This window comes from Mastacembelus armatus, chromosome 8 (assembly GCF_900324485.2).
Source record: "Mastacembelus armatus chromosome 8, fMasArm1.2, whole genome shotgun sequence".
NCBI classification, from domain to species: Eukaryota; Metazoa; Chordata; class Actinopteri; order Synbranchiformes; family Mastacembelidae; genus Mastacembelus; species Mastacembelus armatus.
The window spans coordinates 18,612,872-18,640,009 of NC_046640.1; the positions used below are offsets into that span (position 1 = coordinate 18,612,872).

The 27,138-nt window shown below is 38.3% G+C and overlaps 1 pseudogene and 9 gene segments (V, D, J or C); all 10 read right to left on the reverse strand.

Annotated features, from left to right (window-relative positions):
- Positions 1–403: 403 nt before the first annotated feature.
- On the reverse strand, positions 404–946 carry LOC113140636 (immunoglobulin heavy variable 7-4-1-like). The segment is given in 2 exon segments: positions 404–732; positions 829–946. Coding segments are annotated over 2 exon segments (369 nt in total).
- Positions 947–1,843: 897 nt separating this feature from the next.
- On the reverse strand, positions 1,844–2,302 carry LOC113140377 (Ig heavy chain V region XIG14-like). The segment is given in 2 exon segments: positions 1,844–2,172; positions 2,260–2,302. Coding segments are annotated over 2 exon segments (348 nt in total).
- A 1,087-nt stretch (positions 2,303–3,389) lies between these two features.
- LOC113140357 (Ig heavy chain V region 914-like) lies at positions 3,390–3,834 on the reverse strand. The segment is given in 2 exon segments: positions 3,390–3,694; positions 3,786–3,834. Coding segments are annotated over 2 exon segments (354 nt in total).
- Positions 3,835–5,085: 1,251 nt separating this feature from the next.
- On the reverse strand, positions 5,086–5,586 carry LOC113140341 (immunoglobulin heavy variable 3-21-like). The segment is given in 2 exon segments: positions 5,086–5,440; positions 5,532–5,586. Coding segments are annotated over 2 exon segments (363 nt in total).
- A 1,937-nt stretch (positions 5,587–7,523) lies between these two features.
- LOC113140333 (Ig heavy chain V region PJ14-like) lies at positions 7,524–8,093 on the reverse strand. The segment is given in 2 exon segments: positions 7,524–7,870; positions 7,967–8,093. Coding segments are annotated over 2 exon segments (363 nt in total).
- A 1,010-nt stretch (positions 8,094–9,103) lies between these two features.
- Positions 9,104–14,310, reverse strand: LOC113140355 (immunoglobulin heavy variable 3-30-3-like; the record flags this gene model as incomplete). The annotated part of the segment is given in 2 exon segments: positions 9,104–9,408; positions 14,255–14,310. Coding segments are annotated over 2 exon segments (354 nt in total), but the record flags the coding sequence as incomplete, so codon positions are not given.
- A 1,710-nt stretch (positions 14,311–16,020) lies between these two features.
- LOC113140371 (Ig heavy chain V region 5A-like) lies at positions 16,021–16,453 on the reverse strand. The segment is given in 2 exon segments: positions 16,021–16,325; positions 16,409–16,453. Coding segments are annotated over 2 exon segments (348 nt in total).
- A 3,059-nt stretch (positions 16,454–19,512) lies between these two features.
- Positions 19,513–21,837, reverse strand: LOC113140637 (immunoglobulin heavy variable 3-30-3-like; annotated as a pseudogene).
- Positions 21,838–22,655: 818 nt separating this feature from the next.
- Positions 22,656–23,192, reverse strand: LOC113140394 (Ig heavy chain V region XIG14-like). The segment is given in 2 exon segments: positions 22,656–22,972; positions 23,060–23,192. Coding segments are annotated over 2 exon segments (336 nt in total).
- A 1,041-nt stretch (positions 23,193–24,233) lies between these two features.
- On the reverse strand, positions 24,234–24,691 carry LOC113140327 (Ig heavy chain V region 914-like). The segment is given in 2 exon segments: positions 24,234–24,550; positions 24,642–24,691. Coding segments are annotated over 2 exon segments (366 nt in total).
- Between the last annotated feature and the right edge of the window lie 2,447 nt (positions 24,692–27,138).

The following is a 27,138-nucleotide window of genomic DNA, read 5'->3' on the forward strand; positions in this document are numbered from 1 at the left end:
GTCATTAGTCAAATTATTCTAATCACCAACATACAGTCGTCTCTCTCTTCTGAAAACTTGCTGTATTTTCATCTCATCATGTCACTATCCAGAGTTTTCACTGATCAAATGTTTTTCAGCTTCTTACTCTTTCAGTCTTGGTTCATGTAATGTGTAGTTGGTACTTGTAAATATGATGCTGGTATTTTTGTGTTAATGTCTGTTAGGAGGTGAAAGGCTTTTGATAATCGCTGTGATGGATCTAATATAATGATGAAAATAGTTATTACTCATGAGTTTATGGTAAAATATCTATAAATGTGATGTGGATATATCAAAGTGATTTTAATGGTGTTGACAAAATCCAGATGTGACTGAGGTCAAGCTGCTGCTTGTGGTCTGTGGTGGTGTTTGTACAACTGCTTCACTGTCTCCAGTCACTGTGTTGTCGAGCACAGAAGTAAACAGCAGAATCTTCTGTTGTCAGGCTCTTGACCTGGAGGTACTGGGTGCTGCTGGGAACATCTTCAGTAAAAGTGAAACGGCTTTGAAAGGAGTTGCCATAGGTTGGAGTGTTTGTATCTGTGTTTATCCATCCCATCCACTCCAGAGCTTTCTCTGGTCTCTGCCTTATCCAGTTCATGACATAGCTGGTCATGGTATAACCAGATGTGGCACATGACATCTTCACTGTCTCTCCAGGTCTTTTCAGCAGCGAGGGAGACTGGTCCAGTTTGATCTCACTGAAAACTCCTGTGAAAAAATATTCATTTAAACACTGAAAATATGAATCAAATTTAAAACATGTTTTTTGCTTCTTTCATTTGTTGTCTTTTGTTATGGTCTTACCATGAATGCTAACTAAAAATAATAAACTCCAGGGAAGCATATTCTATTTTAGTAAAAACTGGAATTCAGTCTTCTTCTGATCAAAGACAGTCTAAGGTTTTTGAATCTCTCAGTTGTTCTGACTAAAACCAAACACTTTCTGATGTTGTGTTTATAAAGAAGGCAGAATTTGCATAGACCTCCCTCTCCAGGTTTAAAAAGTGAACATGAAGGAAGTTGTATTGTGCGTCACCTGGTGCTTGTGATTTATGTAGAGTATATTAGCAACTGGAAAAAATTTGTAAAACACTGAATCCCTGAAAACAACAACAACAAACTACACATAGCCCTCTGCATGAAAGTAAAGTAATATTACAACATTTGAAAACATTGCTCCAGAGGTAAATCTAACATTTAGTACAGTCTTTGCTCAGTTACCCCCTTCCCTCCTGTATAAATACAGTGCATTCAGAAAGTATCTAGACCCCCTTCACTCTGTTAAATGTTATGTTGCAGCCTGATGCTACAGTCTTCATTTAATTTATTTTCTTATCAGTCTACACTCAGTACCACATAATGACAAAGTTAAAAAAGAATTTTAGAAATGTCTGTCCCTATCCAACTGACTGAAGATTTGCAAAGAATGGCAGAAAATCCCTGAGTCCAGGTGAGCAAATCTTGTCACACCCAAAAAAAAAAAAAAAAAAAAAATCCTGGTTGTAATTGCTGTAAGTACTGAGTAAAGCATCTGAATACTTATGCAAATGTGGCATTTCATTTCTTTTTATAAATATACAGACATTATGAGGTACTGAGTGTAGATTAATGAAGAAAATAAATAATTTAAATGTTTGTACTATCAGGCTGCAACATAACAAAATTGAAAAAAGTGAAGTGAGTCTCAATATGTAGTAAATGCACTATATATAAAACCGCTTTTCTCCTTCTCAGTGAACTGGTCTGAAATCATTAGTGGTCTGAGGGCTCCTCCTCTGGTGGCTTCATGTTACAGGTTTTCAGGCACTGAGGGGTTTTTGTTCAGGTCTACTGATGGTTTGTGTTATTGTGGGTATCTGGCACAGTAATACACAGCAGTGTCTTCAGGCTGCATGTTCTGTCCGTTCAGAGTCACTGTCTTGCTGGAAGAGTCTACGTCAATACTGAACTTGTTCTTTAGTGAATCTTTGTAGGATGAAGCACCAGTATATTTGTATCCAATCCACTCCAGTCCTTTCCCTGCAGGCTGTCTGATCCAAGCTGTTCGGTAGCCACTCACAGAATAAGAGACCTGACAGGTGATGGTCAGACGTTGACCTGGCTGCACAGTCACAGAGGCTGGCTGTGTCAGCTGTTGACATTTCACACCTGTTAAAAATAATAAATATATTATGACAAATTATCAAGTGACACTGTAAAAATGAACAGTTTTCTAAGTCAAATCTAGAGACTCACATGATCCAGCTGCCAACAGCAGCAGCAGAGCAACAGGAAACATGTTTTCTATTGAAAGTGATGTGTGAACTACTCTGACAGTCTGACTGGAGGTTTTTATAGGTATGAGGAAGGTCACTGAGTTTGCATAGAATCAGACTCATAAGAGCTACAGTGTTGGTGTGATCAGCTCTGCCTTAGATATGAATGTTTCATTTCATTGCACATTAAACTGTAACATGTTGAAAAGGTCCCAGCATTTACTTCAACTGTTCCTGAAAAGTATTTATTCCTAAGTTACTGTAATTACTTTTTAAAAACTTAAATACATCCTACTGTAATTGAAAACAATAAATATCATTACTACTTCAATGTTAATATTAACATGACTCCTGGATTATTGGAACATATTAAAATCAACACTAGAGTAACAATGATAGATGCAATAGAAACTAATTAACAATATTTTCAGTTATTTTGGGCAGTAACTTGTATTTCTCTTGCTTTGTTTTAAACAAAACTTATGACAGCAGACATGATTATATTAATATTGTTAAATAATTGTCGTGACTTTTTCATAAATGGTTGAAAATTCAGATAAATGTAGATATAAAACGCAACTTAGAGAATCTGTAAGCAGGCACTAGTTCTTTTCTGCCAATGGAGCTTTAAGTTTTATTCAGCTATAGATACTTTTTTATTGCATATTTTCACAGTATATAAGTGAAACTGTAGTGTTTAATATATTCATTGAGCCAGACGTGTTTTGTGAATTATATAATGTAGGTGAGTATCAGATGAGACAGCAGGCTCTCTGAAGTGTTTCTAACAGCAGGATTAGTTGTTTCATTCATCTCACAAGAACAAATGTTCACAGAAGCTTTTGGTTATATTTGTATATAACAAGTATATTCTTGGCTTTGACTTTGTACAAGTAATTATTTTAAAAGTTATTATTGTTGTGTATTGTTGTTATTTCCTTCGGGACAGACTTTATGAATTTGTGTCATGTAGAGGAAAGTGTTTATTTATTAAAACAAAATGAAAGAAAATAGAGGAAAAACATGACATCATTACTAGAACCCATCAGGCTACTGAGTAGGCTGTTGTAGGTTTTTGTACAGCTGCTGAACCAACTCCAGTCACTGTGACTATCGAGCACAATAATAAACAGCAGAATCTTCAGGTTTCAGACTGTTCATCTGCAGATACAGCTGCTGTCTGTTGTTGTCTCTGGAGATGGTAAACCGGCCTTGGACTGACTGAGGGTAGTCAGTGCTGCCACCACCGCTGCTAATTCTTGCAACCCACTCCAGTCCTTTTCCAGGAGCCTGTCTGATCCAGGCCATCCAAGAGCTACCAAAGTTAAATCCAGAGGCTGTACAGGTCAGTGTGTGGGATTCTCCAGGCCTTTTAACCACTGGTCCAGATTCTGTCAGAGTCTGACCATCAACACCTGTCAAGACAAACCGGAAAATAGTCAGTTGATGTAAGTTTGCACCTTCTTCAAAACAGACTAATTTCAAGCTTTGCAGATATTTTTTCACCTGCCCAGCAGATGGTTAAAAGCAGCAGTCCTGTCCTATAGTCCATCATGTTAAACTGTGTGTCCACTGTTCTCTGTCGTCCTCTCTGCAGTCAGATAAGTAGAGGTGGAAGACATCTGAGTTTTGCATTGACTCCTCCTCACAGGAAGGAGTGAACCAGACTGGTCATCATAGACATTATATATTTCAGCCAAATAGTTTTTTGGTTTAAACTGAACTGGTTAAAAATTTGAATTGGGTCCAGAAATTCATTTCCTGTGGTAAAATTGGATTTTTAGTCTAATGATATTTTGTGTAAACTCTTCCAGTCTACACACTGATCGATCAGACAGAACATGCAGCCTAAAGATACTGACAAAAAACTATTTTAGCTTCAAATAAAAACATTACAGAACTCAATGTTTATTCCTGTGATAAATACATGAAGTTTTTTTCTTATTGTCCTGATACAAATTTGACCTTTGACAGAAAGTAGATGAACTGTTGTCATTTACATGTTGCATTGAAAAAGAACATCTGCCAAGTGAATAAATGTATTTAAATATAGAAAAGCAAAGTCATCAGAGTTAAAATGTTAGTAAGTTTTGCTAAAAGATGCCAAACAACAATCAGGATCCTCATGTGAATTATCACATCACAGATAAAAGCAGTTTCCTGATCTTATGATTCATCTGACATTAATTAAACATTGATCAGTAGTAATCTGAAATGTAGACATGGAACATTATTTCAATGCTTATATGCTTATATTAATATATTATATGCCCTAAATATATTTTCTTGGTTAAATGTGTTTATAGTTTGCAGACCATTGAATTTGCCTTTGGGATTAATAAAGTTAATTTCATCTCATCTCATAGTGGATATATCATGCATGTATGTGATATAAAAAGGAAGGAGGCCTAGAAGAAGACCAAAGAGGAGGTTCTTGGATGTAGTGAGGATAGTTGGTCTGGATGTAGAGGATACAGAGGATAGGGTTAAATGGAGGCAGATGATTCGCTGTGGTGACCCCTGAAGGGAGCAGCCGAAAGGGAAAGAAGATGTGATATAAAAATTATAAACCAGTTGGACATGGTGTTATTGCAGGGTCCACCTGTTTGTCTGTGTATGTGTGTTAATGTCATAACTGATCTTAGTGACATTTGTCAGATTTTTTTACTGCCCCCTGTAGGTCTTTGTTTTCATTTTCAGTGCTGTATACAGTATATGTAAAGACTGTCATTTCTCAGTGAACTGGTCTGAAATCATTAGTGGTCTGAGGGCTCCTCCTCTGGTGGCTTCATGTTACAGGTTTTCAGGCACTGAGGGGTTTTTGTTCAGGTCTACTGATGGTTTGTGTTATTGTGGGTCTCTGGCACAGTAATAAACTGCTGTGTCCTCCGTCTTCAGACTGTTCATCTTTAGATAAAGTTTACTGCTGGAGTCATCTCTGGAGATGGTGAATCTACCCTGGACTGACTGGGAATAATAGATATGTGAACTGCCAGTGTGTATAAAAGCAACCCACTCCAGAGCTTTTCCAGGAGCCTGTCTGACCCAGTTCATAGGGTAGCTGCTGAATGTAAATCCAGATGCTGTACAGGTCAGTGTGTGGGATTCTCCAGGCCTTTTAACCACTGGTTCAGATTCTGTCAGAGTCTGACCATCAACACCTGTCAAGACAAACCAGAAAATAGTCAGTTGATGTAAGTTTGCACCTTCTTGAAAACAGATTGATTTCAAGCTTTGCAGATATTTTCTCACCTGCCCAGCAGATGGTTAAAAGCAGCAATCCTGTCCTATAGTCCATCATGTTAAACTGTGTGTCCACTGTTCTCTGTCGTCCTCTCTGCAGTCAGATAAGTAGAGGTGGAAGACATCTGAGTTTTGCATTGACTCCTCCTCTCAGGAGAATATCTACAGATATTAGGTGAAACTGGGTATGAGGATTTTACCAGTCAGTTTCCTAAATCAGTTGTTTTCACATTTCTCTCACATGTTCAGTAAAATAATATTAACACCATTACCATGTTTATACTGATAATACTAACACATTAAACTTAGTTCAGACATGTGAACAAAATTATCTATAAATTTTAAAAAAACGATAGATTTGATTTAGTATGAAGACTGTTCGTCATTAGTCAAATTACTCTAATCACCAACATACAGTCGTCTCTCTCTTCTGAAAACTTGCTGTATTTTCATCTCATCATGTCACTATCCAGAGTTTTCGCTGATCAAATGTTTTTCAGCTTCTTACTCTTTCAGTCTTGGTTCATGTAATGTGTAGTTGGTACTTGTAAATATGATGCTGGTATTTTTGTTTTAATGTCTGTTAGGAGGTGAAAGGCTTTTGATAATCGCTGTGATGGATCTAATATAATGATGAAAATAGTTATTACTCATGAGTTTATGGTAAAATATCTATTAATGTGATGTGGATATATCAAAGTGATTTTAATGGTGTTGACAAAATCCAGATGTGACTGAGGTCAAACTGCTGCTTGTGGTCTGTGGTGGTTTTTGTACAACTGCTTCACTGTCTCCAGTCACTGTGGCTCTCGAGCACAGAAGTAAACAGCAGAATCTTCTGTTGTCAGACTCTTGACCTGGAGGTACTGGGTGCTGCTGGGAACATCTTCAGTCATGATGAAACGGCTTTGAAAGGAGCTGCCATAGCTAGCAGAGTTTGATCCAGCATTCATCCTCCCAATCCACTCCAGAGCTTTCTCTGGCCTCTGTCTTATCCAGTGAATGTAGTAGCTTGTCATATCAAACCCAGATATGACACAGGACATCTTCACTGTCTCTCCAGGTCTTTTTAGCTCTGAGGCAGACTGGTCCAGTCTGATCTCACTCCAAACTCCTGTAAATAACAAAATAATGATCATCATCCATCAAACTTATATTTACAAAAGAAATGTTTCACTTTGTTAAAGCCTAAATAATTTTCTCACCATGAATAGTAACTATAAAAAATAAGCTCCATGAAATCATGATTTCTGTTCTGTAATAGACTCTGCTGTTCAATTCTTCTAATCAGTGTTTTAGAATATACTGTATGAAACGTTTCCAGTGACACATTTTGTGACAGCTGTGTGTTTATAAGGAAGAAATCATTTGCATAGACTGCCCTCTACAGGTTTAGTAATAGAATGTGTAACACACATCATTTCCATAAGTAGTTTACCTACAACTGTTGCCTGTGTTAACTTGACCACATTACAAAATGAAAACTGAAAACCATGTGTGTATTTATTTATTGATTTGTACTTTGGAAGAGATAAAACTATTGTTAATTTATCTTTGTTAGATTTTTCTGTTTTGTACCTCATTTCAAGTAGGAAGGAAAAGTGGTTTCCCATCTTCTCTATGCATCAGAATACACAAAGATAAAAGTGTGAAAATGTTTCATGTTGAAGACATTTTTTCTGAGTCTATTTTATTGTTGTGCAGGCTGCAGCAGAATTCAAAACATCAATATAAATATTTTTTATTAATATTTGAAATGTTTTACTGATGTCAGCTGCAGTGTAAGTCAAATGAAAACAGCATAAATACATTCACATACTCACCTAGACTACTCTATCAGTAACAAAGGTTTTCTTCTACCTTTAAGTAATTTTTACAAATATTGTTTGTTACATTAGCACAGTATTTACCTTGTTAATGTTTTGTTTTCTTAACATTTAGAACATATGTGGTTATGTGTTTCAGTCACATGGGCTAGAGGGTTTTTGTGCAGGTCTGTCAGTGTTTGTGTCACAGTGACAACCAGCTTCAGTACCAAACACCACGTACACAGTAATAAACAGCTGTGTCCTCAGGCTGCAGATTCAGTCCTGTTAATGTCACAGAACTAGTAGAAGTGTGTGTGTGGTATTTGAACTTGTTCTTCAAAGCATCATTTTGATAAAAGTCTCCTTCACCCCATCGATGTAAAATCCACTCCATTGGTTTTCCTTCAGGCTGTCTGATCCAACCTGTTGCATAGCTGTCATCAGTCAGAGAATAACCAGAGACCTGACAGGTGATGGTCAAAGACTGTCCAGGCTGCACAGCCTTTGAGTCTGGCTGGATGAGATTGAGACTGTGAACACCTGTGGAAACAGAAATCAACATTATCTCCATCATTCATCTGAATATTCAGTGTTTCTAATGTGTTTGTTAGTGTGAATCCACTGAAAGCGCCTCACAGGATCCAGCTGCCAGCAGCAGTATCAGAGCTACAGAGAACATGGTTGATGTTGAAGCTCTTCTGTCCTCTCACTGACACACAGACCCACACTGCACTTCCTTATGAGCTACATTCATTTACATATTGTTGAATCATTGATTTGCATCTCACAAAAATTATTTTAAACACGGATTGAAAAGACTGACCTTATAATGAAGTAGATGGTTTCACTGTATGTGGGAACATTTTATTCAGTAGGTTTGCAAAAATGCAAAATAACTTTTAGTGTGTGTGTAATAATGTAATGGAATAATGGAAATAATATATATTAATTTATGAGACTTACTGTGTAAATGTTTTATAAATGACTGGTTTTAGCACATTGTTGTCTTGTCCTTGGGCTTTTTGTGAAGAAACAGTCCACACACTAAACTGTTGTTACTAAAATATGTAAATTTGGAATGAACTCACCACAGATAAAAGCAGTGTCCTGATCCTGGTGATTTATCTGACTGTTATCAGACTGTGAGAACATGGTTGATGTTGAAACTAAACTGATGTGATCTTTTCTACAGTCAAAAGTTTGCTTTGGTTTGTTTGTTTGTTTTGTTGTTATGTTGCAGAAACTGACTTTCTAAGGATGAATTTCTCATTAGACGAGTTTTTAAAGTCAAGATATTAGAAAAATGTATTTCATTACTGACTCATGGCCCTCCCCCTTTCTTTGATTTTCCTGTTCACCTTTTTACATCAAGTTAAAACATTTAATAATCAGACACACGTGGTGTTTGCGGAAATAGAAACGTCTGATACTTCTCACTGTTCCTCTGCTGATACTCTAATATCATGTATGTGTTGCTGCTCTGGTTCTTTGAGAGCTCCCTCAACAAGCAGAATCTCTTCTACTGAATCTGTGGGACAGTGTGTTTTTTCAGCCTCACATTAGGTGGAAATTTGCTCATTTTGAAAAGAGAAAGAATCAGGGTCAGAGTGAGTGGAACAGGACCAGTCAAATCTGCTGCTGATATTTCTAGGTTTCTATTTTGAATTGGACTTTATTGATGATATGAGTAACTATTGTTGGGAAATGTGATCCCAGTAAGATTGAGTCCTGTAGGTTTTTGTACAGCTGCTGAACCAACTCCAGTCACTGTGACTCTCGAGCACAATAATAAACAGCAGAATCTTCAGTTTTCAGACTGTTCATCTGCAGATACAGCTGCTGTCTGTTGTTGTCTCTGGAGATGGTAAACCGGCCTTGGACTGACTGAGAGTAGTAGATGTTAGCACTGTCATATCTGATGCTCGCAACCCACTCCAGTCCTTTTCCAGGAGCCTGTCTGACCCAGCCCATCCAGTAGTTAACAAAATCCAATCCATAGGCGTAACAGGTCAATTTGTGGGATTCTCCAGGCCTTTTAACCACTGGTTCAGATTGTGTCAGAGTCTGACCATCAACACCTGTCAAGACAAACCAGAAAATAGTCAGTTGATGTAAGTTTGCACCTTCTTGAAAACAGATTGATTTCAAGCTTTGCAGATATTTTCTCACCTACCCAGCCGATGGTTAAAAGCAGCAGTCCTGTCCTATAGTCCATCATGTTAAACTGTGTGTCCACTGTTCTCTGTCGTCCTCTCTGCAGTCAGATAAGTAGAGGTGGAAGACATCTGAGTTTTGCATTGACTCCTCCTCACAGGAGAATATCTACAGATATTAGGTGAAACTGGGTATGAGGATTTTACCAGTCAGTTTCCTAAATCAGTTGTTTTCACATTTCTCTCACATGTTCAGTAAAATAATATTAACACCATTACCATGTTTATACTGATAATACTAACACATTAAACTTAGTTCATTCATGTGAACAAAATTATCTATAAATTTAAAAAAAACGATAGATTTGATTTAGTATGAAGACTGTTCGTCATTAGTCAAATTACTCTAATCACCAACATACAGTCGTCTCTCTCTACTGAAAACTTGCTGTATTTTCATCTCATCATGTCACTATCCAGAGTTTTCACTGATCAAATGTTTTTCAGCTTCTTACTCTTTCAGTCTTGGTTCATGTAATGTGTAGTTGGTACTTGTAAATATGATGCTGGTATTTTTGTTTTAATGTCTGTTAGGAGGTGAAAGGCTTTTGATAATCGCTGTGATGGATCTAATATAATGATGAAAATAGTTATTACTCATGAGTTTATGGTAAAATATCTATAAATGTGATGTGGATTTATCAAAGTGATTTTAATGGTGTTGACAAAATCCAGATGTGACTGAGGTCAAACTGCTGCTTGTGGTCTGTGGTGGTTTTTGTACAACTGCTTCACTGTCTCCAGTCACTGTGTTGTCGAGCACAGAAGTAAACAGCAGAATCTTCTGTTGTCAGGCTCTTGACCTGGAGGTACTGGGTGCTGCTGGGAACATCTTGAGTAAAAATGAAACGGCTTTGAAAGGAGCTGCCATAGGTTGGAGTGTTTGTATTTGTGTTTATCCACCCCATCCACTCCAGAGCTTTCTCTGGTCTCTGCCTTATCCAGTTCATGCTGTAGCTGGTCATGGTATAACCAGATGTGGCACATGACATCTTCACTGTCTCTCCAGGTCTTTTCAGCACCGAGGGAGACTGGTCCAGTTTGATCTCACTCCAAACTCCTTAAAAAATGTATAAAATACTGAATCCGTGAAAACAACAACAACAAACTACACATAGTCCTCTGCATGAAAGTAAAGTAATATTACAACATTTGAAAACATTGTTCCTGAGGTAAAACTAACATTTAGTACAGTCTTTGCTCAGTTACCCCCTTCCCTCCTGTATAAATACAGTGCATTCAGAAAGTATCTAGACCCCCTTCACTCTGTTAAATGTTATGTTGAAGCCTGATGCTACAGTCTTCATTTAATTTATTTTCTTATCAGTCTACACTCAGTACCACATAATGACAAAGTTAAAAAACAATTTTAGAAATGTCTGTCCCTATCCAACTGACTGACTGAGTCCAGGTGAGCAAATCTTGTCACACCCCAAAAAAAAAAAAAAAAAAAAAAAACAGATCCTGGTTGTTATTGCTGTAAGTACTGAGTAAAGCATCTGAATACTTATGCACATGTGGCGTTGCATTTCTTTTTATAAATTTACTGACATTATGAGGTACTGAGTGTAGATTAATGAGGAAAATAAATAATTTAAATGTTTGTAGTATCAGGCTGCAACATAACAAAACTGAAAAAAGTGAAGTGAGTCTCAATATGTATTGAATGCACTATATGTAAAACCGCTTCTCTCCTTCTCAGAGAACTGGTCTGAAATCATTAGTGGTCTGAGGGCTCCTCCTCTGGTGGCTTCATGTTATAGGTTTTCAGGCACTGAGGGGTTTTTGTTCAGGTCTACTGATGGTTTGTGTTATTGTGAGTCTCTGGCACAGTAATAAACTGCTGTGTCTTCAGGCTGCATGTTCTGTCCGTTCAGAGTCATTGTCTTGCTGGAAGAGTCTAAGTCAATACTGAACTTGTTCTTTAGTGAATCTTTGTAGTATGAAGCACTAGTATCTTTCATTCCAATCCACTCCAGTCCTTTCCCTGCAGGCTGTCTGATCCAAGCTGTGTAGTAGCCAAGAGAGTAAGAGACCTGACAGGTGATGGTCAGACGTTGACCTGGCTGCACAGTCACAGAGGCTGGCTGTGTCAGCTGTTCACATTTCACACCTGTTAAAAACAAACAAAAAAAAAAACATATTAAATATTGAATCAGTGTAATAGCAGTGAAGAGTCAGTGAGCTGTGATCATACTGTCTGTGCCTCAGTGAGACTCACAGGATCCAGCAGCCAGCAGCAGCAGCAGAGCTACAGGGAACATGGTTGGTGTTGGTGATGGGAGCTTCTCTTCCTCTGCAGCAGACAGCAAGATATATGTGGGTCTCTGAGGAAGTCCAGTTTGCATAGAGAAGGACACTGACAGTTGTAGAGGGAGGTTGGACTAATGTGTCAAATGTAGTCTTAGCTTTCATTTTTATCATGAATATTTATTAGAATAATAGAGATATTTCTTTGGTGATGACGTAAAACCAGTTTATTTGAATGTGATTTGCAGAAAGCATATTTTTAATTTGGGTTGACATTTTACACAGTGTTTCTATGCATTTCAGGGGCTCTTGAACAAAATAATAAACAGCAGAGTTTTCAGTTGTCAGAATGTTAATCTGCAGATAACGCTGCTGCCTACGGCTGTCGCTGGAGCCAGCAGACTGTTCTTGGACTGACCGAGAGTAGGAAGTGGTGATACTATCACTGCTGATGGTAGCAGCCCACTACAGAACAGTGTCCAGTTTGATCCACATGTTCCAGTTGTGGCCAGTGAGTGCTGAATATGTGCATATCAGAATATTGGATTTTTTTAGGTGTTTTAACCACTGATTAAGACTCTGTCAGGGTTTGAAGCTCAGAGGACACAGAGATCTTTTTGGTGGTGGTACCGATTTTCAGATTTTTCAAATGAATAATGTTTATTTGATTAGCTGAGCTGATGGGCTTTCCACATGTTGGATATGTCATGTAGAAATGTTCAAATACAGTATATTTATACTTTAACACTTGTCTTTCAGAGTTAATAATAAACACACTAACTATCACAGTTAAATCATCTGGTGACTGATGACACTAAAAAAAAGGGAGTGTCAAACCAAAACTGTTGTTTGAATAATCTCCATACCTTGGTATGCTTGTGTCTGTGTGTGTTTATGGATATTGGCATAATGTCTTTAGTGAATATTATTCAAATTCATATATTTACAGTATTTCTGAGTCAGTGTGTGTGTTTGGCACAATAATACACAGCAGAGTCCTCGGGCTTTAGATTAGACAGTCTCAGATACACCATGTTGCTGCCATCATCTCTGCTGATTTCTACACGTCCTCTCACACTGTTTGCATAAGTGTTTCTACTGGAATCAGAATTATATGTAATGTAATTACATAATTACCTTATAATATAATTAATGGTAATAAATATTAATATAATTAATGTAATTTTATAATGATCATTTGTAATGTGTTGATCAGAATCACAATCAATCAAGATGAAAAGAGCATTTAGTAGATGAAGATCAACATTTACATGGATCAGTTAAAGACAAATACATCAGCAGTAACTGTGTTAATATCTGATAATCCCAGTAAAACCACCTCTGCTCTTATACACGTTTCAAAAGAGGGACTATATTTTTTCTGTCTGTTAAATAGTCTGAACTCACTCAGCCTGGGTATGTCTGTCTGATTTTTTTTTCTTCCCCTTTTAGAGCAATGGTCCAACCTGTTTGTGTTAAATTTTATCTTCAAATTGTAACTGACAAAGAAAATTAGTATTGTTCATGTGCATGTGTGTGTGCCAGCACCCCTGATATTACTCACATTCTGGAGACTGAAACCTGTATACACACTCACAGTGTGGGGACTCAGCTGTTCCCCACCCTGTAAATCATGTAGTTCTAGACAACTGGGTTTAAGATTCAGGTTACAATTGGTCATGTAGTGGTGATGGGTAAATCCTGAGTAGGTGAATGTAAGTCAATGTAGAGTCCTCACAAATAATGGAAACACGTGTGTGCATGTGTGTGTAGAATCTGATAGTAGTAGAAAGAGAGGGAAAGAAAATGCTTAAATATTAGTTTCATTCTTCTTCTTTTTCTATCAGGACGAGTGTTTTAGTTAAATCTATGTTGGTGATTGGTGAATGTTCATCAGTACACACCTTGATCCACTGATTCTGTGTATTGCTCCTAAATTAATACTTGACATGTTGTTCCTAATCCAAAACAAAATACGTTGAAGCTGTGAGCTGATTTTGGTCCATCAATCCAAAATGACTGACAGGTTTTTGTACAGCTGCTGAACAAACTCCAGTCACTCTGACTATCGAGCACAATAATAAACAGCAGAATCTTCAGGTTTCAGACTGTTCATCTGCAGATACAGCTGCTGTCTGTTGTTGTCTCTGGAGATGGTAAACCGGCCTTGGACTGACTGAGAGTAGTAGATGCTGCTGCTATCCCAGCTAATAGTTGCAAACCACTCCAGTCCTTTTCCAGGAGTCTGTCTGACCCAGTTCATAGTGTAGTCGCTGAAGGTGAATCCAGAGGCTGTACAGGTCAATGTGTGGGATTCTCCAGGCCTTTTAACCACTGGTTCAGATTGCGTCAGAGTCTGACCATCAACACCTGTCAAGACAAACCAGAAAATAGTCAGTTGATGTAAGTTTGCACCTTCTTGAAAACAGATTGATTTCAAGCTTTGCAGATATTTTCTCACCTGCCCAGCAGATGGTTAAAAGCAGCAGTCCTGTCCTATAGTCCACCATGTTAAACTGTGTGTCCACTGTTCTCTGTCGTCCTCTCTGCAGTCAGATAAGTAGAGGTGGAAGACATCTGAGTTTTGCATTGACTCCTCCTCACAGGAAGGAGTGAACCAGACTGGTCATCATAGACATTTCTTGTTTCAGTCAATATATAGTGAGAGTTGTGGTTTGAGCCTAATACGTTTTCATTCAATCTGAATTTAAAAAAATCTGAATACTCCTCAGAAAATTATTTCTGTGTGGTAAAATCAGATTTTTCTTCTAATATTGTGTGTAATGGTCAGAATAAGAAACAGTTTTAGCTACAAACAGTTTAAATATGTAAAGTTTCGTTCTTACTGCCCTGATACAAATTTTACTTTTGACGGAAAATAGATGAACTGTTGTTATTTGTCTGTTACATCTGTAAAGTAAATAAATGTATTCGCATATAGAAAAGCAAAGTCACCACAGTTAAAATGTTAGTAAGTTCTGCTAAATGATGTTAAACAATCAGGATCCTAACGTGAATTAACACTTCACAGATAAAAGCAGTGTCCTGATCTTTTGATTCATCTGACTGTAAGTAAAGGTTGATCAGCACTAATTTAAAATGTACACAGGAAACATTATATCAACATTTATACTAAAGACATTTTCTTGGTTAAATGTTACATGTTTGTTTACAGTGTGAAGACCTTTAATATGATGGATATGTGCATTTATGTCATTTTTAAATCACGACCCAGTTGAAAATTTTCAAAAATGTCAACTTTGATTGTTTTTACAGCAAGTTTGTGTATGTGTGGTCTTAATGTCATATGTCAGATCAGTGGTCTGAAGGCTCCTAAACTGGTGACAAATGAAATGGAAAGAAAACTTTCTGCAGATGAACTTCTTGTTAGGCTCTAAGTTTTTAAAGTCAGTCTAAATTTACTGTTTACTAATGTTCAGTGAGTTTACTGTCTGAGTAATTAAGATGATATTGATAAATTAAAGAACATATAAAATCTACCAACTGTTCCCTGTTTACTCCAAAAGTAAACTGGTCTGAAATCATTAGTGGTCTGAGGGCTCCTCCTCTGGTGGCTTCATGTTACAGGTTTTCAGGCATTGAGGGGTTTTTGTTCAGGTCTACTGATGGTTTGTGTTATTGTGGTTGTCTGGCACAGTAATAAACTGCTGTGTCCTCCGTCTTCAGACTGTTCATCTTTAGATAAAGTTTACTGCTGGAGTCATCTCTGGAGATGGTGAATCTACCCTGGACTGACTGGGAGTAATAGATGGGACTACTAGATGTGCCTATAAAAGCAACCCACTCCAGTCCTTTTCCAGGAGCCTGTCTGACCCAGCTCATAGCGTAGTCGCTGAATGTGAATCCAGAGGCTGTACAGGTCAATGTTAATAGAATAATATAAATTAAAACTTTGCTCTTTAACTCATTGGAAGAGACAATGCAGTTGGTTTGAATGATGAAGAAGTTTCAGTTTCTAACATATCAGTGAAGCTGACTAAAGAGAACTAAAGATGCTAATTTCTTTATGATTTACTGAATGTCATTATAGAAGCATAATCTATTTTATATTGTTTACACATTTTCAGTGCACTTTACTTTTGCAACACTGTTTTCTGTGAACTATGATAAAATCATTAGTGGTCTGAGGGCTCCTGCTCTGGTGGCTTCATGTTACAGGTTTTCAGGCGCTGAGGGGTTTTTGTTCAGGTCTACTGATGGTTTGTGTTATTGTGGGTATCTGGCACAGTAATACACAGCAGTGTCTTCAGGCTGCATCTTCTGTCCGTTCAGAGTCACTGTCTTGCTGGAAGAGTCTAAGTCAATACTGAACTTGTTCTTTAGTGAATCTTTGTAGTATGAATCACCAGTATATTTGTATCCAATCCACTCCAGTCCTTTCCCTGCAGGCTGTCTGATCCAAGCTGTCCAGTAGCTGCTCACAGAATAAGAGACCTGACAGGTGATGGTCAGACGTTGACCTGGCTGCACAGTCACAGAGGCTGGCTGTGTCAGCTGTTCACATTTCACACCTGTTAAAAAGACAAACATCTTGTGTCACCAGTCATCAGGTTGTACTGCAGAACATGAAATACTGACTGAACTGATGACTCACATGATCCAGCTGCCAACAGCAGCAGCAGAGCTACAGACAACATTGTTTATGCTGCAACTGACGTGCTGTGAACTGCACTGACAGTCTGATGTGAAGTTTTTATAGCTGAGTGAAAGGGAAGGTCACTAAGTTTGCATAGAATCAAACATTAATGCTGATCCTCCCAGAGCCAATAAATCTGATCAGTGCTACTATAAACTATTGATTCATAAATATGTTGTAGTTGTATTTTAATTTGGACACACTTTCTCATTAAATTCAAAAGTGAAGTGTGTCCAGACTTTTGGTAGTGTAAATGAATATTGAATGAATATTGGAAAATATATTAATTACAATCAGCTTTACAATAACTGATATGATATAACCATGGAAACAAACACCACAGCCACCACAAATGTTATCTTTGTGTAAACCATATATACATTGTTTGTTTAAATGCAGTTATTTATGAACTGTCATTATCTGTCTGTACATCAGACTCTTGAATAACTTAAATGTATCAGTATTAAAATGTTGCTTTACTTATATGCTCCAAAAAGGAATAGTGACAGCAGATAGGATTGTGTAAATTGAATAAAAAATGAAATTTGCTGTGTCTGGTTTGCAGATTTGCATCAATGTCTCTAATGTTCACACTTTTTACAGATGTTTGAACACAGAAACATACAGAGAAACAGGTGCTCAGGAACTGAAAACCCCTGTGCAATGAACTACATCATTTAGTTTAGAGAAAAACATGGAGTCATTCATGTATTTATAGATTGTTTTTTTTTTAATTTTTTAAAAGTCAAATCAGATACAAATGTGAGAAGGAGTTAATGTAACAAAGGCCCAGGATTCATCCTGCTTGTCTTTATGTTGTTGCAGTTGTGCAGTTGATTATGGAGCAATATCAGTATTTTTCAGAATTTGTTGATTTTGAAATGTACCTTTTAAGCTCAGCCACACACCAGGTAATGGCACTGCTGTCACTGCTGATGGTAAACATCTTTACTTTTAAACTTTACTTTAAGAAAATGTCCTGAATGAAGTTAACACATAATTTTTATTAGAAACATTTTAGAGGATGAGGTTGGTGATTTTTTTGTTTTTGACTTGTTTTCCATAAATTGACTTTAATTTGACATATAAAGAGGAGTGTTATTATGGGAAATATCACTGACTAGATCCCCCAGAATGTCTTCTCCCTTCTCCCTCCATGAAGAAAAACCAAAGGCCTCTTATTTATTTGAAACATGGCACTGAGCCCAGACTCTTTGAACCAGATTGGAGTGACAGCTGAAGGTGACAGGTTGTTGTTGTTTTCTACCAGACTGTTAGGGCAGTAATGATGGTTGATGGTGGGGTAAATGTCAGTAATTGTACAGTATTCATTATCACACCATCAGTTGTTTCCTTCATATGTGCCTGTTTAGATCCATTGTCATATTCTCCATGGTTAGATTCATCTGACTCATCATATGTTCTACTGCCAGTTTTGGTCTGATACTCTGTGGAGGTTTTGTCCAGTATTCCTGTTTAGTTTCACCCTTTGTTTTCAAAGTCTAATACTCAGAGATCAGTGTGCAGTGTGTTTGGACAGTTTTGTAGTCTCCCGTGTTATTGTGTTTCTTGAGCACAATAATAAACAGAAAAATCTAATCCCTGGAGACAAGAATATATTCAGAGCAAGCAGAATGGGTGGGGAATATGTATCACTATGTGAATTTGTATAATGATATGTTGGAGGTACAGTCCTGAAAAATAAAGAGGCATGAAAAGTAAAACAGTCAGGAACAGTGAGAGAGAGAAAGTATTCCAGCTGTTGATGTAGAAATCTTGACATAAACTTTAAGTTTAAAGTTGAAGTTTATAGTCAGATGATAAGCTGCAAATGATTTAACAGATGAAGATGTAGTCACTGATCCAGCAGTTACATGTTTCTGTGTGATGTCATTGGAAATCTCTAGTTACCTGACCAACATGTTTTAATGCCTAAATATAGCTGAGTAGTTGTTGTGCTTAAACTTGAGGACATAACTTATAAAATGTACTTAAGGATGACAGTGAAGATCTATGGCAGGGGTGTCAAACTCAGGCCCGCGGGCCAAATGTGGCCCGCCACGTCATTTAATGTGGCCCGCGAGAGCATAAAAGGTCTGAGTGTTTAAAGAAATAGTTCAAAAGCGTGCTTTGACCAAAAACTACATTTCCCACAATGCCTGTCGACTGTGATACCCGCGATGTAACCGCTCCCCGCCACTAGACGTGTTTCCACGTCAATGCCAACAAGTGGAATTGAGAGTTAAATAATAACCCCAAAATGTCCAGAAAGAGAAAAGTTGATAGAGATAGAAGACTGTTTCAAGAAAGATGGGAAAGCGAATATTTGTTTGTGCTTCAAGGAGAAAGACCGGTATGTCTTTTGTGGTACGAGGCGGTGTCGGTTGTCAAAGAGTAGCTATAATCTACGCCGGCATTTTGACACCAAACGCGGAGCTAAGTACGCCAAAGCTAGCCTTCAAGAAAAGCAACAACTTGTCCAGCGCAGTTACCAATTTTTATTAGAGGCGTGAATTCGGATCTCTCTGTCACTGACGAGCTGTTGAACGTTTGAACAAAGTTAATGTCATAACTTATGTTTGATTTTATTTTTCTTTATTCACTTGGATAGTTTGATCCTTGATTGATGGAGTTATCTGGGTTTCATAACCTGACAAATTAAAAGGATTTATGTTATAACAGAGGAACGAGCAAACATATTTTTCTGTGCAACTGTTATGCTTGTAACTTGAATAAGTAATAAATTCAGTTATTTAACATTAAGGACAAGTTACATTCATTTTACATTACATTCGGTTACATTTAGTTACATTTATAAGTTACATATGGCCCTTTGAGGACAGCCATTATGCTGATGTGGCCCTTGGTGAAAATGAGTTTGACACCCCTGGGCTAGAGGGTTTTTGTGCAGGTCTGTCAGTGTTTGTGTCACAGTGACAACCAGCTCCAGTACCAAACACTATGTACACAGTAATAAACAGCTGTGTTCTCAGGCTGCAGATTCAGTCCTGTTAATGTCACAGAACTAGTAGAAGTGTGTGTTTGGTATTTGAACTTGTTCTTCAAAGCATCATTTTGATAAAAGCTGCCTCCACTCCATTGATGTAAAAGAGACCTGACAGATGATGGTCAAAGACTGTCCAGGCTGCACAGCCTTTGAGTCTGGCTGGATGAGATTGAGACTGTGAACACCTGTGGAAACAGAAATCAACATTATCTCCATCATTCATCTGAATATTCAGTGTTTCTAATGTGTTTGTTAGTGTGAATCCACTGAAAGCTCCTCACAGGATCCAGCTGCCAGCAGCAGTATCAGAGCTACAGAGAACATGGTTGATGTTGAAGCTCTTCTGTCCTCTCACTGACACACAGACCCACACTGCACTTCCTTATGAGCTACATTCATTTACATATTGTTGAATCAATCATTTGCATCTCACAAATATCATTTTAAACACAGATTGAAAAGACTGACCTTATAATGAAGTAGATGGTTTCACTGTATGTGGGAACATTTTATTCAGTAAGTTTATTTTATTAAAAAGACAGAGAAAGAACGCTAAAATAACTTTCAGTGTGTGTGTAATAATGTAATGGAATAATGGAAATAATATATATTAAATTATGAGACTTACTGTGTAAATGTTTTATAAATGACTGGTTTCAGCACATTTTTGTCTTGTCCTTGGGCTTTTAGTGAAGAAACAGTCCACACACTAAACTGTTGTTACTAAAATATGTAAATTTGGAATGAACTCACCACAGATAAAAGCAGTGTCCTGATCCTGGTGATTTATCTGACTTATCAGACTGTGAGAACATGGTTGATGCTGAAACTAAACTGATGTGATCTTTTCTACAGTGAAAAGTTTGCTTTGGTTTGTTTGTTTGTTTGTTTTGTTGATGTTATGTTGCAGAAACTGACTTTCTAAGGATGAATTTCTCATTAGACGAGTTTTTAAAGTCAAGATATTAGAAAAATGTATTTTATTACTGACTCATGGCCCTCCCCCTTTCTTTGCTTTTCCTGTTCAAAACGTTTAATAATCAGACACACGTGGTGTTGGTGGAAATAGAAACGTCTATTACAAACAGAAATAAAATGCATTTAAATGTTTTTCTAACTTAGTTTGAACAAGAGTTGTGTAAACTTACTGTGTCCAAAACGTTTGACCACTGTGGCATGAGACAGGGAAACCTGATGGATGTTAGGACTGAGTCGTAGGAAGGAAATGCCTTGAACCTGCAGAAACACGGTGTTTTCCTGACTCAGCAGTTTGTTAGTATCTGGATATGGGTCGTTCTGGTTGTTGTCGGTCAAAGTTGGTGTGGACTGAGCCTGGATTTGAATCTGCAGTCTCCAAATGTCTTTTGTTGTCCACTTTATTGTTTCCAACCCCATAGAAGGTCAAAGCACAGACAATTATATGGACTGAGATAATGGTAGTTTTTAACTGTGTTTGCATCAGTCCAGGCAGCACTGTAGGATTTGGATTAGCTGAGTGACATCAGCTGTTTTTTCTGCTCCACAATCACTGCACAGGCTTAGTCCCAGCTGGATAAACAGTGGACTGCAGTGTATATTCATACAGCTGATACTTCTCACTGTTCCTCTGCTGATACTCTAATATCATGTATGTGTTGCTGCTCTGGTTCTTTGAGAGCTCCCTCAACAAGCAGAATCTCTTCTACTGAATCTGTGGAACAGTGTGTTTTTTCAGCCTCACATTAGGTGGAAATTTGCTCATTTTGAAAAGAGAAAGAATCAGGGTCAGAGTGAGTGGAACAGGACCAGTCAAATCTGCTGCTGATATTTCTAGGTTTCTATTTAGAATTGGACTTTATTGATGATATGAGTAACTATTGTTGGGAAGTGTGATCCCAGTAAGACTGAGTCCTGTAGGTTTTTGTACAGCTGCTGAACCAACTCCAGTCACTATGACTCTCGAGCACAATAATAAACAGCAGAATCTTCAGTTTTCAGACTGTTCATCTGCAGATACAGCTGCTGTCTGTTGTTGTCTCTGGAGATGGTAAACCGGCCTTGGACTGACTGAGAGTAGTAGATGTTAGCACTGTCATATCTGATGCTTGCAACCCACTCCAGTTCTTTTCCAGGAGCCTGTCTGACCCAGGCCATCCAGTAGCCACCAAAATCCAATCCTTAGGCGTAACAGGTCAATTTGTGGGATTCTCCAGGCCTTTTAACCACTGGTCCAGATTGTGTCAGAGTCTGACCATCAACACCTGTCAAGACAAACCAGAAAATAGTCAGTTGATGTACGTTTGCACCTTCTTGAAAACAGATTCATTTCAAGCTTTGCAGACATTTTCTCACCTGCCCAGCAGATGGTTAAAAGCAGCAGTCCTGTCCTATAGTCCATCATGTTAAACTGTGTGTCCACTGTTCTCCGTCGTCCTCTCTGCAGTCAGATAAGTAGAGGTGGAAGACATCTGAGTTTTGCATTGACTCCTCCTCACAGGAAAGAGTGAACCAGACTGGTCATCATAGACATTTCTTGTTTCAGTCAATATATAGTGAGAGTTATGGTGTGAGCCTAATGAGTTTTCATTCAATCTGAATAAAAAAAAAAATCTGAATAGGCTTCAGAAAATTATTTCTGTGTGGTAAAATCAGATTTTTCTTCTAATATTGTGTCTAATGGTCAGAATAAGAAACAGTTTTAGCTACAAACAAAAACTTTACAGAACTCAAAGTTTAAATATACTAAGACATTTTCTTGGTTAAATGTTACATGTTTGTTTACAGTGTGAAGACCTTTAATATGATGGATATGTGCATTTATGTCATTTTTAAATCACGACCCAGTTGAAAATTTTCAAAAACGTCAACTTTGATTGTTTTTACAGCAAGTTTGTGTATGTGTGGTCTTAATGTCATATGTCAGATCAGTGGTCTGAAGGCTCCTAAACTGGTGACAAATGAAATGGAAAGAAAACTTTCTGAAGATGAACTTCTTGTTAGGCTCTAAGTTTTAAAAGTCAGTCTAATTTACTGTTTACTAATGTTCAGTGAGTTTACTGTCTGAGTAATTAAGATGATATTGACAAATTAAGGAACATATAAAATCAACCAACTGTTCCCTGTTTACTCCAAAAGTAAACTGGTCTGAAATCATTAGTGGTCTGAGGGCTCCTCCTCTGGTGGCTTCATGTTACAGGTTTCAGGCACTGAGGGGTTTTTGTTCAGGTCTACTGATGGTTTGTGTTATTGTGGGTCTCTGGCACAGTAATACACAGCAGTGTCTTCAGGCTGCATGTTCTGTCCGTTCAGAGTCACTGTCTTGCTGGAAGAGTCTAAGTCAATACTGAACTTGTTCTTTAGTGAATCTTTGACAGTTGTGTCACTACTAATCCACTCCAGTCCTTTCCCTGCAGGCTGTCTGATCCAAGCTGTCCAGTAGCTGCTCATAGAATAAGAGACCTGACAGGTGATGGCCAGACGTTGACCTGGCTGCACAGTCACAGAGGCTGGCTGTGTCAGCTGTTGACATTTCACACCTGTTAAAAATAATAAATATATTATGACAAATTATCAAGTGATACTGTAAAAATTAACAGTTTTCTAAGTCAAATCTAGAGACTCACATGATCCAGCTGCCAACAGCAGCAGCAGAGCAACAGGAAACATGTTTTCTAATGAAAGTGATGTGTGAACTACTCTGACAGTCTGACTGGAGGTTTTTATAGGTATGAGGAAGGTCACTGAGTTTGCATAGAATCAGACTCATAAGAGCTACTGTGTTGGTGTGATCAGATCTAATAATAGTTGGTTCATTGTTCAGTGAAAACATGGCTGGAAATCAGCTCTGCCTTAGATATGAATGTTTCATTTCATTGCACATTAAACTGTAACATGTTGAAAAGGTCCCAGCATTTACTTCAGCTGTTGCTGAAAACTGTTTATTCCTAAGTTACTGTAATTACTTTTTAAAAACTTAAATACATCCTACTGTAATTAAAAACAATAAATATGATTGCTACTATTTTTAATGTTTATATTAACATGACTCTGGATTATTGGAACATATTAAAATCAACACTAGAGTAACAATGATAGATGCAATAGAAACTAATTAACATTATTTTCAGTTGTTTTAGGCAGTAACTTGTATTTCTCTTGCTTTGTTTTAAACAAAACTTATGACAGCAGACATGATTATATTAATATTGTTAAATAATTGTCGTGACTTTTTCATAAATGGTTAAAAATTCAGATAAATGTAGATATAAAACGCAACTTAGAGAATCTGGAAGCAGGCACTAGTTCTTTTCTGCCAATGGAGCTTTAAGTTTTATTCAGCTATAGATACTTTTTTATTGCATATTTTTACAGTATATAAGTGAAACTGTAGTGTTTAATATATTCATTGAGCCAGACGCGTTTTGTGAATTATATAATGTAGGTGAGTATCAGATGAGACAGCAGGCTCTCTGAAGTGTTTCTAACAGCAGGATTAGTTGTTTCATTCATCTCACAAGAACAAATGTTCACAGAAGCTTTTGGTTATATTTGTATATAACAAGAATATTCTTGGCTTTGTCTTTGTACAAGTTCTTATTTTAAAAGTTATTATTGTTGTGTATTGTTGTTATTTCCTTCGGGACAGACTTTATGAATTTGTGTCATGTAGAGGAAAGTGTTTATTTATTAAAACAAAATGAAAGAAAATAGAGGAAAAACATGACATCATTACTAGAACCCATCAGGCTACTGAGTAGACTGTTGTAGGTTTTTGTACAGCTGCTGAACCAACTCCAGTCACTGTGAGTCTCGAGCACAATAATAAACAGCAGAATCTTCAGTTTTCAGACTGTTCATCTGCAGATACAGCTGCTGTCTGTTGTTGTCTCTGGAGATGGTAAACCGGCCTTGGACTGACTGAGAGTAGTATTTGCTGCTGCCACCACCGCTGCTAATGAGAGCAACCCACTCCAGTCCTTTTCCAGGAGCCTGTCTGATCCAGGCCATCCAAGAGCCATCAAAATTAAATCCAGAGGTTGTACAGGTCAATGTGTGGGATTCTCCAGGCCTTTTAACCACTGGTTCAGATTCTGTCAGAGTCTGACCATCAACACCTGTCAAGACAAACCAGAAAATAGTCAGTTGATGTAAGTTTGCACCTTCTTGAAAACAGATTGATTTCAAGCTTTGCAGATATTTTCTCACCTGCCCAGCAGATGGTTAAAAGCAGCAGTCCTGTCCTATAGTCCATCATGTTAAACTGTGTGTCCACTGTTCTCTGTCGTCCTCTCTGCAGTCAGATAAGTAGAGGTGGAAGACATCTGAGTTTTGCATTGACTCCTCCCCTCAGGAAGAAGTGAACCAGACTGATCATCATAGACATTTCTTGTTTCAGTCAATATATAGTGAGAGTTGTGGTTTGAGTCAAATAAGTTTTCATTCAATCTGAATTTAAAAAGTTTTGAATAAACTTCAGAAAATGATCTCTGTGTGGTAAAATCAGATTTTTCTTCTAATATTGTGTCTAATGCTCAGAATATGAAACAGTTTTAGCTACAAACAAAAACTTTACAGAACTCAAAGTTTAAATATGTAAAGTTTTGTTCTCACTACCCTGATACAAATTTTACCTTTGACAGAAAGTAGATCTTCTTCTTTCCCTTTCGGCCGCTCCCTTCAGGGGTCACCCCAGCGAATCATCTACCTCCAATTAACCCTATCCTCTGTATCCTCCTCACCCACACCAACTATCCTCATGTCCCCCTTCACCACATCCAAGAACCTCCTCTTTGGTCTTCCTCTAGGCCTCCTTCCTGGCAGCTCTAACCTCAGCATCCTTTTACCAATGTATTCACTGTCCCTCCTCTGAACATGCCCAAACCATCTCAATCTGGCTTCCCTGGCTTTTTCTCCAAAACATCTAACATGAGCTGTCCCTCTGATGTCCTCATTCCTGATTCTATCCATCCTCGTCATTCCCAGAGAGAACCTCAACATCTTCAGCTCTGCTACCTCCAGCTCTGCCTCCTGTCTTTGTCTCAGTGCCACTGTCTGTAAACCAGACAACATTGCTGGTCTCACCACTGTCTTGTCCACCTTTCCTTTCATTCTTGCTGACACTCTTTTGTCACATATCACACCTGACACTTTCCTTCACCCGTTCCAACCTGCTTGCTAGATTCCTGTCTAACCTCATCTGTCAGCCTGTCCATCACCACAGCAAACAAGAAGGGGCTCAAAGCCGATCTTTGGTGCAGTCCCACCTCCACCTTGAACTCCTCTGTCACCCCTACAGCACACCTCACCACTGTCTTCCAGCTCTCATACATGTCCTGCACCACTCGAACATACTTCTCTGCCACTCAAGACTTCCTCATACAAAACCACAGCTCCTCTCTCGGCACCCTGTCATATGCTGTTTCTAAATCTACAAAGACACAATGCAGCTCCTTCTGGCCTTCTCTGTACTTCTCCATCAGCATTCTCAAAGCAAATATTGCATCTGTGGTTCTCTTTCTTGGCATGAAACCATACTGCTGCTCACAAATGCACACTTCTGACCTCAGCCTAGCCTCCACTGCTCTTTCCCATAACTTCATTGTGTGACTCATCAGCTTTATTCCTCTGTAGTTTCCACAACTCTGCACGTCCCCCTTGTTCTTAAAGATGGGCACCAGTACACTTCTCCTCCATTCCTCAGGCATCCTCTCATTCTCCAAGATCTTGTTAAGTAGCCCAGTCAAAAACTCTACTGCCACCTCTCCTAAACACTTCCATAACTCCACGGGTATGTCATCAGGACTAACTGCATTTCCAGTCTTCATCCTCTTCAACGCCTTCCTCACTTCATCCTTACTGATCTTTGCTACTTCTTGCTCCACAACAGTCACCTCTTCTACTCTGGGCTCTCTGACATTTTCCTCATTCATCAACTCTTCAAAGTATTACTTCCATCTTTCCATCACACTTGTGGCACCTGTCAACATATTTCCATCCCTGTCCTTGATCACCCTAACCTGCTGCACATCCTTCCCATCTCTGTCTCTGCCTCGCCAATCTGTACCAACCTATGTGACCAACCTATCATACAAATCCTCATACGCCCTTTGTTTGGCCTTTGCCACCTCTACCTTCACTTTGCGCTGCATCTCCCTGTACTCCTGTCTGTTCTCTTCATTCCTCTCAGTTTCCCACCTCTTCTTAGCTAACCTTTTCCTCTTAACACACTCCTGAACTTCCTCATTCCACCACCAAGTCTCTTTATCTGCTTTCCTCTTTCCAGATGACACACCAACTACCCTCCTACCTGTCTCCCTGATCACTTTAGCTGTAGCTGTCCAGTCATCTGGAAGAACTTCCTGATCTCCCAGAGCCTGTTTCAGCTCCTCCCTGAAAGCCACACAACACTTCAACTTCCATCACTTGGACTTCTGCTCTGTCCTTGTCCTCTTCATCTTCCTCACCACCAGAGTCATCCTACACACCACCATCCTATGCTGTCTGGCTACACTCTCCCCAACCACTACTTTGCAGTCACTGATGTCTTTCAGGTTGGAATGTCTGCACAAGATGTAATCAGCTTGTGTGCTCCTGCCTCCACTCTTATATGTCACCATATGCTCCTCCCTTTTCTGGAAAAATGTGTTCACTACAGCCATTTCCATTCTTTTTGCGAAGTCTACCACCATCTGTCCTTCTGCAT